Genomic DNA, 21,776 nt, shown 5'->3' on the forward strand with positions numbered 1-21,776 from the left:
CCTAAATTCCATATATATGTGTTAGTATACTGTATTGGTGTTTTTCTTTCTGGCTTACTTCACTCTGTATAATCGGCTCCAGTTTCATCCATCTCATCAGAACTGATTCAAATGAATTCTTTTTAACGGCTGAGTAATACTCCATTGTGTATATGTACCACAGCTTGCTTATCCATTCATCTGCTGATGGACATCTAGGTTGTTTCCATGTCCTGGCTATTATAAACAGTGCTGCGATGAACATTGGGGTACATGTGTCTCTTTCAATTCTGGTTTCCTCGGTGTGTATGCCCAGCAGTGGGATTGCTGGGTCATAAGGTAGTTCTATTTGCAATTTTTTAAGGAATCTCCACACTGTTTTCCATAGTGGCTGTACTAGTTTGCATTCCCACCAACAGTGTAGGAGGGTTCCCTTTTCTCCACACCCTCTCCAGCATTTATTGCTTGCAGATTTTTGGATCGCAGCCATTCTGACTGGTGTGAAGTGGTACCTCATTGTGGTTTTGATTTGCATTTCTCTAATAATGAGTGATGTTGAGCATCTTTTCATGTGTTTGTTAGCCATCCGTATGTCTTCTTTGGAGAAATGTCTATTTAGTTCTTTGGCCCATTTTTTGATTGGGTCGTTTATTTTTCTGGAGTTGAGCTGCAGAAGTTGCTTGTATATTTTTGAGATTAGTTGTTTGTCAGTTGCTTCATTTGCTATTATTTTCTCCCATTCCGAAGGCTGTCTTTTCACCTTGCTTATATTTTCCTTTGTTGTGCAGAAGCTTTTAATTTTAATTAGATCCCATTTGTTTATTTTTGCTTTTATTTCCAGAATTCTGGGAGGTGGATCATAGAGGATCCTGCTGTGATTTATGTCTGAGAGTGTTTTGCCTATGTTCTCCTCTAGGAGTTTTATAGTTTCTGATCTTACAAATTCAATGCAATCCCCATCAAGCTACCAGCCACATTTTTCACAGAACTAGAACAAATAATTTCAAGATTTGTATGGAAATACAAAAAACCTCGAATAGCCAAAGCAATCTTGAGAAAGAAGAATGGAACTGGAGGAATCAACTTGCCTGACTTCAGGCTCTACTACAAAGCCACAGTCATCAAGACAGTATGGTACTGGCACAAAGACAGACATATAGATCAATGGAACAAAATAGAAAGCCCAGAGATAAATCCATACACATATGGACACCTTATCTTTGACAAAGGAGGCAAGAATATACAATGGAGTAAAGACAATCTCTTTAACAAGTGGTGCTGGGAAAACTGGTCAACCACTTGTAAAAAGAATGAAACTAGATCACTTTCTAACACCCCACACAAAAATAAACTCAAAATGGATTAAAGATCAGCTTTCTTTATAGTCCAACTCTCACATCCTTACATGACTGCTGGAAAACCATAGCTCTGACTAGATGGACTTTGTTGGCAAAGTAATGTCTCTGCTTTTTAATATGCTATCTAGCTTGGTCATAGTTTTTCTTCCAAGGAGCAAGCATCTTTTAATTTCATGGCTGCAGTCACTATCTGTAGTGATTTTGGAGCCCAAAATAATAAAACCACTCACTGTTTCCATTGTTTCCCCATCTACTTCCCATGAGGTGATGGGGAACAGATGCCATGATGTTGGTTTTCTGAATGTTGAGTTTTAAGCCAACTTTTTCACTCTCCTCTTTCACTTTCACCAAGAAGCTCTTTAGTTCTTCACTTTCTGCCATAAGAGTGGTATCACCTGCATATCTGATGTTATTGATATTTCTCCTGGCAATCTTGATTCCAGCTTATGTTTCATCCAGCCCCATATTTTGCATGATGTACTCTGCATATAATTTAAATAGCAGGGTAACAATATACAGCCTTGATGTACTCTTTTCCCAATCTGGAACCATTTACAATTATAATTTACATCAAAATAATAAAATACTTAGGGAATAAATTTAACCAAGTACATGAAGGATTTGCACACTGAAAACTGTAAGACACTGATGAAATAAGAAGACATAAATTAATAAAAATATATTCTGTGCTCATAGATTGGAAAAATTAATATTGTTAAGATGCCCATACTATGCAAAGCAATCTGCATATTCAACACAATTTATATTAAAATTCCAATGTCATATCTCACAGAAATAGAACAAACAATTCTAAAACTTCTATGAAAACACACACAAAAAAAACCTGAATAGACAAAACAAACTTGAGGAAGAAGTAAAAATTGGAGATATCGAATGTGCTGATTTCAAGCTATACTACTAAGTGACGGCAATCAAAACAGTATGATACTGGCAGCAAACCACACAGAGGTCATTGGAACAGAACTGAGATCTCACAAATAAACCCATCCATATATGGACAATTGATTTACAACGAAGGATCAAACAACAAACAATGGGCTATTTATAGTTTCTGTGACAAAAGGTGTGGGGAAAACTGAACACTCATTAGCAGAAGAATGTTACACCATATATAAAAATTAACTCAAAATGCATTAAGAACTTGAATATAAAACCTAAACCATAAAATTCTTTAGAGAAAATATTGGCAGTAAACTCACTAACCTCAGTCATTTTATTATTATGTCTTTTGTTGATCTGCTCCAAAAGCAAAAGGAGCCAAAAATTAAAATAAACAAAATGGACCATGTTGAACTAAAAAGGTACTGGACATGAAAGAAACCATCATCAAAATGAAAAGGCAACCCACTGAATGGAGATTTTTGCAAATCATATAACTGATAAGGGGTTAATATCTAAAATATATAAATGACCCATGCAACAAAACAATACAGAAAACAACTCAAATAAAAAATGGCCAGAGAGTCTAAATATTTGCATACTTTATTTGCAACATTTTTTTGAGTTGAAGTTATTTCAAATTAAAAATTATTTTAAAAAATCATGCTGAGATTCTCAAGACAATGGCCAGCACTTTGCTAGAGGTGACTGAATTCTACATTTATTAAATGACCTAAGTCAAAAATATATAAATAGTAACTGTTGCCAATGAGGCATTTACCAGCTTAAGCAAAGTATTCATCCAGCATCTGCTTTTCAGCAGCACTGCAGAACAGTGCGTTGCAGCAGAGTTAGCTGCTACATGCAACCTCCTGATATTGAGGCATTACAACCCAAGGCAATCAGAGCATTTGCAAAGGAGAGGGCTTAACTGACATATCTGGTGAGGTCTGAGAATTGTAGATGGATACCTATTAATTTTAACTTGAAAATTGCAAGAATGAGAGTGCACTGTTCAAGCTACAGAACAGTGAGTTCCCAGAGAAAATTCTTACATGGATTATTAAAGGGGTGTTTTAGTAGACAAAGTAGTACTTAACAAACCCAACAAAATTCATAAAATTATTACTCATATTTGACTTAATTTGCTTCCTTCTTGGAGAAAGTTATTAATTGATTGGTAAAGTTAAGTTAACAAAGGGAAGTTAGACTTAAGAAAGATGCTTTTAGTCTTTTGTTATATCTTGTGGAAAACAAAGAAAAATATTGATGGGACACATGGATAATTACATGAATTTTTTGTTAGCCTAAATCCTGACTGAAGCATCACAGTTAATGGGTTAGTATTACAGTGGTAGGAAGTTCAAAGAGCTTTTCCTCTGCCAAGCTTGTACATACAGAATATTTGTCAATGACACATTAGACAGAAGTTCAATGATGCAGTGAGCACCTGCCAAAATCACAGTTGTTTCTCTTTGCCACATAACCCCCACTGTAATGAACACAGCTTGCTGGGAAAGAAAAGGATGTTTGATGCAAAATAGCCATGTCTATGCTGCCAAGTGGCTGGACAAACAAATGAGATCCCTTCTTTTAGGGAGCCAGACAATTTGATCATGCCAACTCTAGTCCTATCCAGCATTATTTCCCATCGTTTCAGGACTTCCCTAATAGCTCAGTTCCTAAAGAATCCAACGGCAGTGCAGGAGACCCCAGTTTGATTCCTGGGCTGGGAAGATTCGCTGGAGAAGGGATAGGGTACCCACTCCAGTATTCTTGGGCTTCCTTTGTGGCTCAGCTGGTAAAGAATTCACCTGCAATGTGGAAGACCTGGGTTGAATCCCTGAGTTGGGAAGATCCCCTGGAAAAAGGAAAGGCTACCCACTCCAGCAGGTATTCTGGCCTGGAGAATTCCATGAACAAAGAATCAGATACAACTGAGCAACTTTCACTTTCATTTTTCACAGACACCTAACTTGAGCATGTGTAGCCCTAGACTCTGGGCTTCAAGTTATAACAACAGCTCCAAAGTCATAGATATTTCATGCTTCTAGGTAGATTCATGTGTTTTCTACCTATGGAGTACTTGTCCCACATGGTGTTAATTTATCTTATCAGTCCATCAATAACACTTAAAATGTTTTCTCTCTGTTTACTATACTGTAAGTTATTGAGACAAAAATCTATTATAGACTTTTTCAAGTCTTATTCTGGGGCAGTCTATAATTTTGGGAAGATAAAACTTTCATTTTTTGAAATATGGAGTGGTAAGAATTCTTCAAATTTATTATTTTTTAATTACTTTAGGTAACATGTACTTATAAATTACAACCTTATAATGCTTATAAGAATAATAAGGATTAATAGTAAACTTACCAATACTTGGATAACCAGGTGTAGAAGGGTCTCCTCCTGGATTCAGTGATACCATGAAGGTATTATAGCTAAGATTTGCAGTCTTTGGTAAATCACAAGGATCAATATATAGAAGAACACCTCCAAATCCAGTCTTTTCCAATAAGGAAAGCTGAAAGAGGAGAACAAATTTTTAAAAATATTTTCATATGTATTATTAATTCATATACTGACACTTTATAAAGTCACTACAATTAGATGGCTCTCTTTACTACTTTTATTTTCTTGTAAAATAAGCACATTTCAAATGTCCTCATTATCAAATCTCAGACAAAGTTATCCTACTGGTTTCTTCCTTTTTCCTCTGTTCAGCAATATTCAAGCTTCATTCCTATGTTTAAATTTTATTCCAATGTCTGTTTTTAGAATTTCATCACTTTTCAGTTGTCCACATACATCTAGCAGTTTTCACTTCTATGAGAGCAACAAAAGATCTACCACCGACAAAGTTCCATTGCAAAAGGAGAACTGTTCTGACCACTATAGTGTCCTTCCTGAGAACAGAAGACACCTACAGGACCTTGATATATTTCCTCTAGGATTGAGCCTTTCATATCAGTTGCTAAAATGTTGAAATACTTTCACAATGGCAAACAGCCACTGCCCTGATCCTCCTGAGAGCTCCCACTGTACTAGCCATTCTGGTCTCTGCCCTGGATGTTCCAGCCAGATGTCTAAGACTGAGCAACTAATGGGTATATACATAACCAAATGAGAGGCCTTCTGAATGGTCAGATCCTGTTCTGTCTCTGTCATTAAATACTTTGATAATAGCCCGATTACCTCATATGAACATATTTCACTCAAAGGTTCCTCTCTGTTCTTAAGAATAGGCAGATGAACCTGTCATTCCAGGTTCTCTTGTTTTAACTTGTTAAACTATATTTTTAGGGCAAAGAACTTATTAACTTTTGCATGACAACCATGATTTGTACAGTAATGATCATGATTTGCTAGACATGTTTCTTTCCCACTAAAGAGGAAAAGTAATTAGGGGCACTAGTGAATAATGCAAGGAGATCCAATCAGCCCATTCTAAAGGAGATCAGTCCTGGGTGTTCTTTGGAAGGAATGATGCTAAAGCTGAAACTCCAGTACTTTGGCCATCTCTTGCAAAGAGCTGACTCATTGGAAAAGACTCTGATGCTGGGAGGGATTGGGGGTAGGAGGAGAAGGGGATGAGAGAGGATGAGATGGCTGGATTTCATCACTAACTCGATGGACATGAGTTTGAGTGAACTCCAGGAGTTGGTGATGGACAGGGAGGCCTGGTGTGCTGCAATTCATGGGGTTGAAAAGGGTCAGACACAACTGAGCAACCGAACTGAGTGAATAATGGAGACTATGACTAAGTCATACTCAGTATAGACAGTTGCTGCTCATTGTGTGACTCTAATTAACACCTATATTTCACTTCCCAGTTACTGCTTCTGTTGTTTATTGAGTTTTACAGTGGACTAAGCAAGGCTTTCCAGATGGCTCAGTAGTAAACTAAATAAACAAATAAATAAATCTGCCTGCCAATTCAGGAGACATAAGAGATGTGTGTTCAATCCCTGGATCAGGAATATCCCCTGGAGAAGGGAATGGCAACCCACTCGAGTATTCTTGCTTGGAAAACCCCATGAATAGAGGAGCCTGGTAGGTTATAGTCCATGAGGTTGCAAAGAATCAGACATGACTGAATATGCATGCAAGCAAGGCATCAATTGGGTCTCAAACTAGACTACACCAGGAGGGTAGGAATCATGCTTATCTTTTGATTGACTGTCTGTACGCTTTATATATAGCAAGCACATAGTAGACATTTAAGACATTAAATAAAAGAAAAAATAACACACACGCTGATATGGCATAACAACCACATAAAGCAAAGTGAGCTCTGAGAAAATATTTGGAAGGTACTTCAATAAGAAAAATAAAACATATGAATATAATATAATTTTAACTACATAGAAATAATACATAGAAAAATAAATGATGATTGATGTAAATATTCTACACTAATTGCATCTTTCCAACTCCTTTAAAAACATTCTGTATTTTCCCATTTTTAAACAAATAATGAACAAGAATGAATTTTTATAATAAAGATAAAAACCTAACACTGAGAACCAAAGCTAAGTATAGTTGACTCACGTGTATACTCTCTATAAGAAACTAATATGATCACATTCCTGTTTTTTCCCACCAATGTTTTACTGAAGATGGGTAAAGTATTCAAGGAGAGAGGAAGAATGAGAGAGGGAACAAAAGAAAAAATATATGTGAATAAGAGGGCCAGATTTAACACCGACTCTTCAAATGCTCAGATTGAAGTCCTTAGGGAAGGCTTCTAATATTTAGATGCTGAAATTACTATTCTCAAAAAGAATAGTTAATGAAACAATTTTGAATGTTCTGCTTACTACAGGAGAAAATATCAAGAAAAAAATGAATGTCTCTAGAAAGCAATTTTTAAAAATACTAGAAATTACTTATTTTATTAAAGCAAATAGTGTATACCATCATGTAAGAAATGAATCGCCAGTCTATGTTCTATGCAGGATACAGGATGCTTAGGGCTGGTGCACGAGGATGATCCAGAGAGATGATATGGGGTGGGAGTTGGGAGGGGGGTTCATGTTTGGGAACTCATGTACACCCATGGCGGATTCATGTCAATGTATGGCAAAACCAATACAATATCGTATAGTAAAATAAAGTAAAAATAAAAATTTAAATAAATAAATAAATAGGGTGACAACGTAAAAATAAAATAAAATAAATTATTGAGGTAAAAAAAAAGCAAATAGTGACCATTAGTGAGAAAGAGATGCACATCAACAAAACAAAACAAAACAAAGGCAAAAAGCAATTCCATTATCTTACATGTCAAGTGGCAGCAAATATTAACATGCTGATGTTTCTAGATACCTTTATTAGGGTTTATGCACATTCACACATATATTTACAAAATACCTATGAAAAATATCATTTTGCAATATTTCTTTTTCACTTAGTATATACTAAACATGTATCCATGTTGATAGGTACACTTATGTATCACTTTAATAGATATATACTATATATGAGTGATATAAGTAATATAAAAAGTCCATCAAATATTAGCAACCAACTCCTGATTATTAATTAAATTATTTAAAAAATATTACAAACTCCCTTATAGCTGTATCATTGCATAAATACCTGTTTTGATGAAATATATATTAACATGTAGATTTTTTTTTAATTTTTATTTTTACTTTATTTTACTTTACAATACTGTATTGGTTTTGCCATACATTGACATGAATCTGCCATGGGTGTACATGAGTTCCCAACCCTGAACCCCCCTCCCACCTCCCACCCCATATCATCTCTCTGAATCATCCTCATGCACCAGCCGCAAGCATGCTGTATCCTGTATTGAACATAGACTGGTAATTCATGTCTTAAATGATAGTATACATGTTTCAGTGCCATTCTCCCAAATCATCCCACCCTCTCCCTCTCCCTCAGAGTCCAAAAATCCGTTCTATACATCTGTGTCTCTTTTGCTGTCTCACATACAGGATTATCATTAATATCTTTCTAAATTCCATATATATGTGTTAGTATACTGTATTGGTGTTTTTCTTTCTGGCTTACTTCACTCTGTATAATCGGCTCCAGTTTCATCCATCTCATTAGAACTGATTCAAATGCATTCTTTTTAATGGCTGAGTAATACTCCATTGTGTATATGTACCACAGCCTCCTTATCCATTCATCTGCTGATGGACATCTAGGTTGTTTCCATGTCCTGGCTATTATAAACAGTGCTGCAATGAACATTGGGAACCAGGAAGAAATAGAAAATCGTAACAGACCCATCACAAGCACGGAAATTGAAACTGTAATCAGAAATCTTCCAGCAAACAAAAGCCCAGGTCCAGACAGCTTCACAGCTGAATTCTACCAAAAATTTCGAGAAGAGCTAACACCTATCACCTACTCAAACTCTTCCAGAAAATTGCAGAGGAAGGTAAACTTCCAAACTCATTCTATGAGGCTACCATCACCCTAATACCAAAACCTGACAAAGATGCCACAGAAAAAGAAAACTAGAGGCCAATATCACTGATGAACATAGATGCAAAAATCCTCAACAAAATTCTAGCAATCAGAATCCAACAACACATTAAAAAGATCACATGTAGATTTTTTGAGGTCAAGGTATTCCTGTTTTTATGATTTTTAAAATAAATTAGTTTTCCTCCATAAAAGCTATTAAAAGTTATTTTCTTACCAATAGTGTATGTGAGCATTTGTTGCCTATCATTATCACCAACACTGAATACTATTACTTTTCCAAAGATATTTGTCAATACGGCAAAAATTTAGTTCTCCAAAAATATTTCATTATTAATGAAGTTAAATGGATATTTGTTGATGATTTTGGTCAATGTTATCTTTCCTCCTGAAAAATTACCTGCTTGTGAAAAACTATTTTCACAATTCCTAGGCCATTTATCCATTCATAACTACCTAATGAGTGTCACTGTCATACATGTAATTGGGATCATTGGATCATGGAGGTAAGGAGGACAATGTCTTTGCTCTTAGCTGAGTTTACCAGTGGAATGATAGATAGTTTTCTCTTTGAGTTATTGCTGTTGAGTCACTGAGCTGTTTCCAAATCTTTGTGACCCCATGGACTACAGCATGTCAGGCATTTCTGTTCTCCACTATCTCCTAGACTTTGCTCCAATTCATGTCCATTGAGTCTATGATCCGATCAACCATCTCATTCTCTGTTGCCTCCTTCTCCTTCTGCCTTCAATCTTTCCCAGCATAAGGGTCTTTTCCAATGAGTCAGCTCTTTGCATCAGATGGCCAAAGAATTGGAGCTTCAGCTTCAGCATCAGTCCTTCCAGTGAATATTCAGGACTGATTTCCTTTAGAGTTGACTGGTTGGATCTTCTTGCTGTCCAAAGGACGCTCAAGAGTCTTCTCCAGCACCAAAATTTGAGAGCATCAGTTCTTTGGCACTCAGCCTTCTTTATGTTGTAACTCTCACATCAGTACATGACTACTGGATAAAACCATAGCTTTGACATAACGGACCTTTGTTGGCAGAATAATGTCTCTGCTTTTTAACACACAGTCCAGGTTTGTACAGGTTTCCATCCAAGGAGCAAGTGTCTTTTAATTTCATGCTTGCAGTCACTGTCTTCAGTGATTTTGGAGCCCAAGAAAATAAAGACTGCCTCAAGATGGGCTCGATAAAGAACAGAAATGGTATGGACCTAACAGAAGCAGAAGATATTAAGAGCTGGCAAGAATACACAGAAGAACTGTACAAAAAAAGATCTTCACAACCAAAGATCATTCACCTAGAGCCAGACATCCTGGAATGTGAAGTCAAGTGGGCCTTAAAGCATCACTATGAACAAAGCTAGTGGAGGTGATGGAATTCCACTTGAGCCACTTCAAATCCTGAAAAATGATGCTGTGAAAGTGCTTCACTCAATATGCCAGCAAATTTGGAAAACTCAGCAGTGGCCACAGGACTGGAAAAGGTCAGTTTTCATTCCAATCCCAAAGAAAGGCAATGCCAAAGAATGCTCAAACTACCACACTATTGCACTCATCTCACATGCTAGTAAAGTAATGCTCAAAATTCTCCAAGCCAGGCTTCAGCAATACGTGCACCGTGGAATTCCATATGTTCTAGCTGGTTGTAGAAAAGGCAGAGGAACCAGAGATCAAATTGCCAACATCCTCTGGATCATGGAAAAAGCAAGAGAGTTCCAGAAAAACATCTATTTCTGCTTTATTGACTATGCCAAAGCCTTTGACTGTGTGGATCACAAGAAACTGTGGAAAATTCTGAAAGAGATGAGAATACCAGACCACCTGACCTCTCTTGAGAAACATGTATGCAGGTCAGGAAGCAACAGTTAGAACTGGACATAGAACAACAGACTGGTTCCAAATAGGAAAAGGAGTACATCAAGGCTGTATATTGTCACCCTGCTTATTTAACTTCTATGCAGAGTACATCATGAGAAATGCTGGGGTGGAAGAAGCACAAGCTGAAATCAAGATTGCTTGGAGAATTATCAATAACCTCAGATATGCAGATGACAACACCCTTATGGCAAAAAGTGAAGAGGAACTAAAAAGCCTCCTGAGGAAAGTGAAAGAGGAGAGTGAAAAAGTTGGCTTAAAGCTTAACATTCAGAAAATGAAGATTATGGCATCTGGTCCCATCATTTCATGGCAAATAGATGGGGAAACAGTGGAAACAGTGTCAGACTTTATTTTGGGGGCCTGCAAAATCACTGCAGATGGTGACTGCAGCCATGAAATTGAAAGACACTTACTCCTTAAAGTTATGACCAACCTAGATAGCATATTCAAAAGCAGAGACATTACTTTGCCAACAAAGGTCCATCTAGTCAAGGCTATGGGTTTTCTAGTGGTCATGTATGGATGTGAGAGTTGGACCGTGAAGAAGGCTGAGCGCCGAAGACTTGATGCTTTTGAATTGGGGTGGTGGCGAAGACTCTTGAGAGTCCCTTGGATTGCAGGGAGATCCAACCAGTCCATTTTGAAGGAGATCAGCCCTGGGTGTTCTTTGGAGCGAATAATGCTAAATCTGAAACTCCAATACTTTGGCCACCTCATGCGAAGAGTTGACTCATTGGAAAAGACTCTGATGCTGGGAAGGATTGGGGGCAGGAGGAGAAGGGGACAACAGAGGATGAGATGGCTGGATGGCATCACTGACTCGATGGACATGGGTTGAGTGAACTCCAAGAGCTGATGATGGACAGGGAGGCCTGGCGTGCTCCGATTTATGGAGTCGCAAAGAGTCAGACAGAACTGAGCTACTGAACTTAACTCTTTACTTTGTTTCCCCATCTATTTGCCATGAATGATTTGCCCAGATGCCATGATCTTAATTTTTTGAATGTTGAGTTTTAAGCCAGCTTTTTCACTTTCCTCTTTCACTTTCATCAAGAGGCTCTTTACTTTCTCTTCACTTCTTGTCATTAGAGTGGTATCATCTGCATATCTGAGATTTTGATAGTTCTGGAAATCTTGATTCCAGGTTGTGATTCATTCAGCCCAGAATTTTGCCTGATGTACTCTGCATATAAGTTAGGTGACAACAAGCAAGGTGACAATGTACAGCCTTGCTATGCTCCTTTCACAATTTTGAACCAGTCAGGCGTTCCATGTCCAGTTCCAACCTGTTTCTTGATCTGTATACAGGTTTCTCCGGAGACAGATAAGGTGGTCTGGTATTCCCATCTCTTGAAGATTTTCTACCATTTGTGGTAACCCACACAAAGTGAATGAAGTGAAAGTGAAGTTGCTCAGTCATGTCTGACTCTTTACGACTCCATGGACTGTAGCCTACTACACTCCTCCATCCATGGGATTTTTCAGGCAAGAATACTGGAGTGGGTTGTCATTTCCTACTTCAGGGGATCTTCCAGACGCAGGGATCAAACCTGGGTCTCCCACAATATAGGCAGACACTTTATTGTCTGAGCTCCCAGGGAATCCACACAAAGACTTTAGCATTTAGTATTTAGTCAATGAAGCAGAAGCACTTGTTTTTCTGGAATTCCCTTGCTTTTTCCTATTATCCAATGGATGTTGGCAATTCGATCTCCAGTTCCTCTGCCTTTTCTAAACCCAGCTTGTATATGTGGAAGTTCTCAATGTATGTACTGCTGAAGCCTAGCTTGAAGGATTTTGAAAATAACTTTACTAGCGTGTAAAATGAGTGTAATTTTATGGTAGTGTGAATATTATTTGGCCCTATTTGGGACTGGAATGGAAAATGACCTTTTCCAGTCCTGGAAAAGTGGCCACTGCTGTTTTCCAAATATGCTAACATAATGAGTGCAGCATTTTAATAGCATTTCACCTTGACTGCTAACTCTAATTAATTAGCAAGGAATAAACAGCAGGAAAAGAATGTGAGGATAGACTCAGCATCAGTGGAAAGTGATTCTTTGAGAGATCACTGTTTTGGACAAAGAAAGGGAATGATGATCCACAGTATTTTTTTTTTTTCAATCTGCTTTAGTGGAATATCAAATATGTTCAAAAATCTCTTCTAAAAAGATACAGATGATAACAATTTAATGTTTATGAAACAGTGGTTAAATTTATTTTAGTCAAAAATCACATGGAAGAGTTACATGTTTTTCTTTTCTGATTATATTAAGTAGTATGTTGAGATACCGTTTATAAGGAATATATATCATGATATACTTCTATACCTCATGGCCAATTCTGAAGCAAAGTGGTTTATTGGAAACCTATCTTTGGTTAGAGTTGATTACCTCCCTACATCCTTGAAGAGACAGTTTTATATATGAACCAACCTCCTTTTCCTGTCCTCTGCATACAATAGTTGGACCTGAAGTGGACACCTCTTCGATTTTGTCAAATCTATTTTCTGACTCTACCCCTCACTGGCCATTATAGAGCTCTTAAACAATTAGTTTAATTTAGTGACTCAATTTTAGAGAGTAATTATTGCTGGATTTCCAATAACATTGATAACAGGAGAAACTGTTTACATTATATCAAATTTTAAAAATGTTCCTTTGCATTGTTAGCATTACATTTTGAACCTGATGACATGGAGGTTGCCTCAAATGCTCAAAATATCTCCCATTTTGGTGAGATTATATTTTTAACGATACATTTAAAGAATGGCAATGACAAAAAGATGAAACCAGCTGTCCCTGTGCTGTTTGATGGCAGACTGTCCCTTGGTGCACAGGGGAAAGTCATTAGCCCTGCATAGTACCTCTCATAGCTTGAGACCTAGACTGATGATTATACTGGGGGGTCCGATACTTGAAAAGATAGGGCGAGTGTCAAGCCAAGATTCTCAACATTAAACTTCAACTGTCTTTTGCTCCTCTTTCTCAAGTATATATCTGATAAGTTTGGGGTCCTTAGTTCTTGTAAACTAAGAAAACATTTGACATAAATAAGGCCAATTGGAACTTAGAATGAAGACACCAGAAATGAGTCAGGCAGAGGGTTGTTAGGCCTGAGTGTTGTATGGTGACCAAGAAGCAGGTCACAGCCTCTGGCTAATGTGGTGCATTGACCTACAAGGCTATGTCACCTTGGAGGGGCACCATTTCCTAGTTAATACAAATCATCATATGTGCAAATAGCTTCTCTATTCAGAACTAATTGTAAGACATGTACAAACTAGTTATTTTTAGAATGTAGAAATCATGAACCTTGCCAAGAAAACTGACAACTAAAAAGGAGGAGGAAGTCAGAGAAACCAGAGATGAAAATAGGCAAGAGAAAAAATAGCACACACAGACCTCATGTCCAGCTGTGAGCCTTTCACTTGGACTGGATGAGATTTCCTCCCTTTCTCTGAGAGTGCTTCCATTATTTGCCAATAAACCAATTCATAATGAAGACAAGTGAAAACTCATGAGACTGGGATGCAGTACTGGATTTTGGTACCAACTCTAACACTAATAGCTATGTGACAACTCATAATTTTTCCAGCACTGGTTTCACCATCCATAAAATGCAAGAATTGAACAATGCTACCCTCAAACATTCATTCTTTCTTAATTTAAAAAAGCAAGTAGTTTTATTCTATGATTTTCAAAATGTTTATGGAGACATTTATTGTGCTTTTAAATATGTTGTCATATATGAAACTTGCTTTCAAACTATTGGTTGGGAATACCCTCTCCAAAACATTTTCTAAGAGTAATAAAGACATGTGAGATAGTTTTTATGATTGATTCTATCTAATATATTTTATAAATATTTTAATTTCACATTAAACTTCTATTAGATATGGAATATAAGGAAAATCAAAATACTTAGAATCTCCATATTGAAACTTTAAGTTACTGAATTGATTCTTTTGTCCTTTGAAGTACTAATTTAAATTGTGTACTAATTTAAATAGTACACTGTAAAGTGTTAATGTCATCTTTTAAAAATTATTTCTGACTGAGTCCATTCACTGTTCCCCTGAAGCTATTACAACATTGTTAATTGCCTATACCCCAATAAAAAATGAAACATTTAAAAAAAACTATATCACAGTGTTTACACTCAAAAAGATATATATGACAATTACAATAAATCACACAGGATTAAATGAAGACAACTTCAATGAAGCTATTAATACTCTGTTTAAATTGGAAATATTTCTACTCTAATAAGTACTTCAACCAATATTTTATTTTCAGGAGACAAGTTACATATCACATAAATTTACAGATTATGTTTATTTAAAATGCCCACACCCTCCAAATCACAAATTTCCCACTCCCTTTTGTTTAACTAAAAGAACCACTAAGTGCTAAGCCAACACAATTATTAACCAAGTTTTCATGGGTGCTAAAATATCAACATGCCTGAGGTAGCTGAGATAGATGCTAGAGTAGTAATCGAGAAGTGATCCTTTGTACCTCTGAGACATTTTTCTTTTTCTGTACAGAGTCAGCCAACTTCCTTCAAGCTGTATCACAGCTTCACATCATTGGAAGCATTTATAATGCCCCAAGTCTCCAAGGTGAAATTTCATTAGTATTAATTTTCCATCTTCAGTAATTAAAAATGATCTGATGGAAATTTTAGTAGCACTAGATTTTGACTTCCTTTAAGACAGTAACCTCATAGCTTCATTTTGTATCCCCAGTGCTTGATATAGTGCCTGGTAACTATTGATATTTCTATTGTTGAGTTATTGAATAAATTAGTGTATATATCAATGAATGAATGAATGAATGAAAAACATAGTGCACACAGGTACAAATGTATTAAGTGAATGTTATTTTGCTCTTTGGTTTCCACCCACTGGCTGGAAAACTTATGCCATAAATTATGCTATGGCATCTTATATACGTCCATTAGAATGTAAGTATAAGTATTAAGCCATCTTGTTTCTGAAATTTAAAAAAAAACTCAACAAAATGTGTTATCCTTTTATACGTCTGCAAAACACACACTAAAATTGGTCTATTTTGTTTAATTTTGTTTTGTATTATTTTGCTATCTAAGAATAGCGATAAGGAGTAGAAACTAGCCCGCAGGGATTTAAGTATATGAATTTGTCTTATTGACAGTGTCTTCGAGACAAAATGTCTTTGACCAAGAAATATCATCTCACATTCCTTGCTGTGAACCATGTTAGTACATTTCTCCTTGTGTAGTATATAAAGCTCTCTGTTGCCAAATAACCCACTCTGAAATAAATGGCACTACCAATCCGTGGGCAGGACACAACAATCTTACTGAACAAACCTTACACAATGCAAAGCTCCTTCGGGATCACTCACTCAGGGGTCATAGTCTAGAACCTGAAAATGGTCCAATGGTATTATATTCCCATTGCCTTGGACAGACAAGCATATGGGAATAGGATGGCTACATGGTATTCAGATATTCAGGAAAAAAATCATTCAAAAAAAATCAAAGCCAGAGACAGTAAAAGAAACAGGACCCTGATCTGATTCCTACCACTTAACTTCTGTACTTACTGACATCTACTCTTACTTTCAATCAAAACTCCTTTTCTATTTCAGGAGAAGGATGCTGTTGCTATTGTTGTTTAGAAAATACCTTGCTTCACAGTGTCCATCAAGGGAATACTGGCTGAATTCTGCAGCTAGACTCTAATCCATTTACAGATGCTCTTAAGTTGCCAACTCACCCTTTTGAACCCATTGAATGTCAGTTGCGCTCTTTATTTTCACTGGTCACAATGCAGGAGATCTCTGAACTACCACCTGGTATCAAGAACCAAAGGAGGAAGCTTATGGTTTTCTTTGTACTTTAACCTCTTCAAAATACTGGGTTCACTATTAGAACCATTCCTCTGGCCTCCACAGCTATAAAAGTTTCTTGAGCCTTCATGTAGAAAAGAACAAGGGTACCAAAGGAGACAAATTTGGTTTTACAGATAAAATTAAGATCTATTATGTGGTGTCCCCTTAAGATTTGTAAGTTTAAGTTCTAACCCCCAGTACACCTCAGAGTGTGATTACATTTGAAAATAGAAACTTGAAAGAGGCAACAAAGGTTAAATGAGGTCATATGGGTGGGCTCTACTCCAATATGACTAATGTCCTTATAAGAGGAGGGAAAGACATTAGAGGTCTTTGTGCAGTGAGTGAAAACACAAAACAAAAAACTTGGGGACACAGCAAGAAAGTGGCAGTCAGCAAGCCAAGAAGTGAGGCCTCAGGAGAGACGGAACCTGTCAGCACCTTCATCTTAAATTGTCAGCATCCAGAACTGTGAGAAGATAAATGTGCTTAGGCCATGCAGCCTGGAATATTTTGTTATAGCAGCCCTGGCAAATTAATACTTTCAAATGAGATAAATATCTGCCAAACTTTATATATAGATTCTGGAAAATCATGTAATTAGAATCTAGGTCTTCTGAGTCTAGGTCTTCTTAGGCCAAATCATCAAGTACTAATTGTGTACCTACTATAAGCCAGAAACTGTCTCACAAGATATTTGCTGATTTCTACTCAAAGCATCTGATATATCATTTCAATTCCCATTATTGTGACATTTTGATTCAGGAAGGTGAAGAGCTTGACCTGGGGTCAGAGATAATACATGGTAAAGTGTGTGTGTGTCTGTGTGTTAGTCACTCAGACTTGTCTGACTCTTTGTGACCCCATGGACTATAAGCCACCAGGCTCCTCTGTCCATGGAATTCTCCAGGTAAACATAGTTGAGTGGGTAACCATTCCCTTCTCCAGCGGATCTTCCCCATTCTGGAATCGAATCCAGGTGTCCAACATTGCAGGCAGATTATTTACCATCTGAGTCACTAGAAGCCCAATAAGTGGTAATTCCAAGGATTAAACTACAGTTTTCCAAATTCAAGTCTAGCGATCTTTCCATTAAAACATACCTTTTCTATTATACATCCATCCTTTAAAAAGACAAATAGATTGGCCAAAGGGTGAATTTATTAATCATGTCAGACACTTCTTGCATGGTCTGCTTTCTGAGAAGTACTAAAATCAATACTACATGAATTATATGCCTATTTGTTTAGATTTCTAAGAAGAACTGGATTTTTACAAAGTGCATAGTGAGGATTCATATGTATTAAAACAATAAAATGTGAACATTTTATACTAAAGATTCATGGCTACTATAACATAAGAATAAACTTTTAAAAACCATGAACTCTGTATAATCGGCTCCAGTTTCATCCATCTCATCAGAACTGATTCAAATGAATTCTTTTTAAAGCTTTCTTATCCATTCATCTGCTGATGGACATCTAGGTTGTTTCCATGTCCTGGCTATTATAAACAGTGCTGCGATGAATGAAACTGGAGCCGATTATACAGATGTGTATAACGGACTTTTGGACTCAGAGGGAGAGGGAGAGGGTGGGATGATTTGGGAGAATGACATTCTAACATGTATACTATCATGTGAATTGAATCGCCAGTCTATGTCTGACGCAGGATGCAGCATGCTTGGGGCTGGTGCATGGGGATGACCATGTTTGGGAATGCAAAAAAAAAAAAAAAAACAAATTGATAAATTAGGAAAAAAAAAAATAAAAAAAAAAAAAAATAAAAACCATGAACTAACATTCCTTAGCACATTTTTACTCTAAATTAAATAGTTCTGGAATATGTGAAAAATAAAAACATTGATCACAGGTGTTCATTTCTTAAGCATTTATTTTGACTTCAGGGCTCAAATTTTATGTTATTCTTTCTTCTTGAAACTGTTTTCCCCTATTAATAGATCTGTTATTTGGTCCTTTATGTATTGTATTGTTAGGATGCCATTAAAGAGATTCATAAGATTCCTGTTTGCTTTATCAAAAGTATTTCAGAAATAAACTCATCTTTTTTTTTTTTTAAAGACAATTATGGTGAGGAATATTCACTGTAATCAGATGAGTACATCCAAGACATAATCACAGCACTTATTTCTGATTTCTCTGAACACTGTTACTTGGATTTCAAATTGCTTTACTTGATGTATCTAAAGTTACCTAAATAATTCTAGTAAGTTTAATAAGAAGTAATGATCTCCTTTTGCAAGGAAAAAAAAAAAAAAACCTGAAAAAAACCTGAAGCTATTCAGAAAGTAAAGCCTGTTGTCAGAGTTCTAAAAAGCATTATCAATGTTTATTATTACATTACAGAAGAGGGAAAGAAGGAAGGAAGTAGGGAAGGAAAGAAGAAAGGGAGGAAGGTAGGGATGGAGGCAAGATGTCCTATTTTATTAAGTATTCTCATGCAGAATTATTTATTGCACTTTAAAGCTCCATGTGGTGCAGTGAGGTTGCAGAGTCGTATACAACTGAGGAACTCAACAACAACAAACATCTCATTTGGTCTGTAGAATAATGTTTATCTCACAGATGAAGTATTCATGAGATAAAGATGATTATATCAAGATCACATAGTTAATTCTCAGATTTCAGACTAAAGGAATGCGTGCTCATAATTTATTTTCCTGTGTTTCTCCCATTAAATCATATTGCTTTCAAATAAGGAAAAAAGTGTGCCTCTGCATCTTTTGTTCATTTGTTTGTTTTTTTAAAGGTCATATTACATTATTTGAAAATACAGTGGTAGAGTGGAGATTAGCAAGGTGGACGGTTAAGAATACAATGATAGAGTGAGGACCAGCAAGTATTGACCTAAATGGACTTATTTTTAAGGAGAAGAATTTGAAATTGAGATAGGAAACCCAGTGGCTGAGGTCTTTTCCTCTGTATAGGTGGTTCATGAATGCTACATAACGTGTGAAGGTTTTAATTTTATTTTTTTTTTCTTTTCTTTTTCAAGGGAATGACAAGAAAGAAGAGAATGTGGAGAGTGGAATAGTTGAGGAAATTTAATCTCTTTGCTTTTTTTTTTTTTTTTGTATTTTATTTTCTTTTTTGTTTTTCAAGGGAACGATAAGGAAGAAGAGGTGGAGAATGAACCAGGTGGATAATTGAGGAAATGTAATTTTGCTCGGTCCTTGGAAGAAAAGCTGTGACAAACCTAGACAGCATATTAAAAAGCAGAGACATTACATTGCTGACAGAGGCTCATATAGCCAAAGCTATGGTTTTTCCAGTCATGTATGGATGTGAGAGTTGAACCATAAAGAAAACTGAACACCGAAGAATTGATACTTTTGAACTATGGTGTTAAGAGAAGACTCTTGAGAGTCCTTTGGACTGCAAGGAGATCAAACCAGTCAATCCTAAAGGAAATAAGTCCTAATAGTCATTGGAAGGACTGATGCTGAAGCTAAAGCTCCAACACCTTGGCCACCTGATGAGAAGAGCCGACTCACTGGAAAAGTCCCTGATGCTCGGAAAGATTGAAGGCAGGAGCAGAATGGGATGGCATAGAATGAGATGGTTGGATGGCATCACTGACTCAATGAACATGAGTTTGAGCAAGGTTTGGAGTTGGTGATGGACAGGGGAGCCTGGCGTGCTGGAATCTATGGAGTCACAGAGTCAGACACAACTGAGTGACTGAACTCAATTTCTTTGCAATTGTCTGCTGTTAGGTAATGGTATTGGGGAATAAACAAAACCAAACTAGTTAATCTGGAAAAATATTTTTCTTGATGTAAAATGATGAAATTTTATGAATTCTTTTCCAAAAGTAAACATTTGAGTAATTTTAAAATCCTCTTTCATTGCCATTCACTTATTAGCAGGCTGTTTGCTATTTGTTGTATGTTAGATTGTAGGAACCATGAATAAAAAAATTCTAAAATACCCCATGTTATATTTTTTTCCAAACTGCATTAGACCTTTAAAATTTGTATAATCTCATTATTTAAAATATTAGCTTATATCTTTAAAAATTAGGATATGATTATTACATATTCCTTACCTATCAAGGAAACATTATTTTTGTTATCCTATTATTTTTCTCAATTAAAAAAAAGAAGTCTACTTCACAGAAATGATTTCTTAATCCTTCCTGAAATTAATTCACTTACTTATATAAAACCTGACATTTCAACCAGGCACAGACTTTGTAATCAGATGCAAACAGCTGAGGGATGTTCTTATTCCAGGACAAACTAAAGGATTACAGATACGTAGAGTCTTTGTAGCTTATATATTTTTAAGAAGCAAATTTGATGCATATGTCTTACAGAGAACTTAATCGCAATAGAAATAGCTTCCATATTATGCTTTCTCACATCACTAATTAGAAAGATTTATAGTTGTCAAGAAAGAATTAGAGTACATGTCTCTTGTCCTTGCAGTTTATAGATCATCACTTGCTGTCTTTGCAATCCTGTCTGGCAGAAATTGACAATGACTTCTTACAGTGCAAACCTATCAGCGGTCACAGCCACAGTTTCCGTTTCCCTGACCATGCAAAGGCTTTTGATTTTCTTGAGAATCACTTTCACTTTTGAGTAAATAAAAAGTTATTTGTATGTCATTCAGATTTCAGATATTTTTAAAATATGTAAGATATCAAAGGTGAATCTGACTCTGAGTTGCCTTTTGATAACTGCAATACCTGTTAAATCAATCTGCTATATTTTTCATTACCTTATATGAGATATACTATCGTGACTGAGGTCACTATTGCAAACTTCCCTCACTTTTTTCTCTTGCTTTTAGTAATATATTAAGACAAAATGATGGGCAGGAACATGTTCAGTTTAATGCCTGAGTGCCTGGGAAAAAATATGATACTATGGATGTACTGTTTCCATTTAGCTCCACTGTGATGTACAGCATTATTATACCACTGAACCAAAAAGACAAAACAGGAACAAACGTGGAAAACTGGAAGAGGAAAACATATTATCGCAACTGTCCTTATGGTTCATGGCTTCTTTCCACATAGTTCATTATTCTCTCATGACAGAACGCCTTCCTATATAGAAATATATATCCCGTATGAAAATACCTACTTTTTATTGAAGCGATAGTTAAGCAAAAGTAATTTTTAAGCCATCAAATCTAATTTCCTAGGTATTTCTAGAATCTTTAGAAGCTATTGTGTACATCAAATAGGAGTAAATAATTACTTTACTTTGTTTTCTCTTTTAATTGAATAAGTTTTGCTAATGTTGTAATAGGTTTATTTAAAAGTGAAAGTAATTTGC

The 21,776-nt window shown here is 36.2% G+C and overlaps 1 protein-coding gene across 3 annotated transcripts in view; it reads right to left on the bottom strand.

The window, feature by feature from the left end:
* Positions 1–21,776, bottom strand: part of NAALADL2 (N-acetylated alpha-linked acidic dipeptidase like 2) — a 1,658,881-nt gene that overhangs the window by 679,181 nt on the left and 957,924 nt on the right. For all 3 annotated transcript variants that reach the window (XM_042234309.2, XM_060393545.1, XM_042234305.2), the window contains one exon: positions 4,614–4,764. In XM_042234309.2, the coding sequence (XP_042090243.1) occupies positions 4,614–4,764 (151 nt within the window). The remainder of the gene's footprint in view (positions 1–4,613; positions 4,765–21,776) is intronic.

Source organism: Ovis aries, chromosome 1 (assembly GCF_016772045.2).
Source record: "Ovis aries strain OAR_USU_Benz2616 breed Rambouillet chromosome 1, ARS-UI_Ramb_v3.0, whole genome shotgun sequence".
In the NCBI taxonomy this organism is placed as follows: domain Eukaryota; kingdom Metazoa; phylum Chordata; class Mammalia; order Artiodactyla; family Bovidae; genus Ovis; species Ovis aries.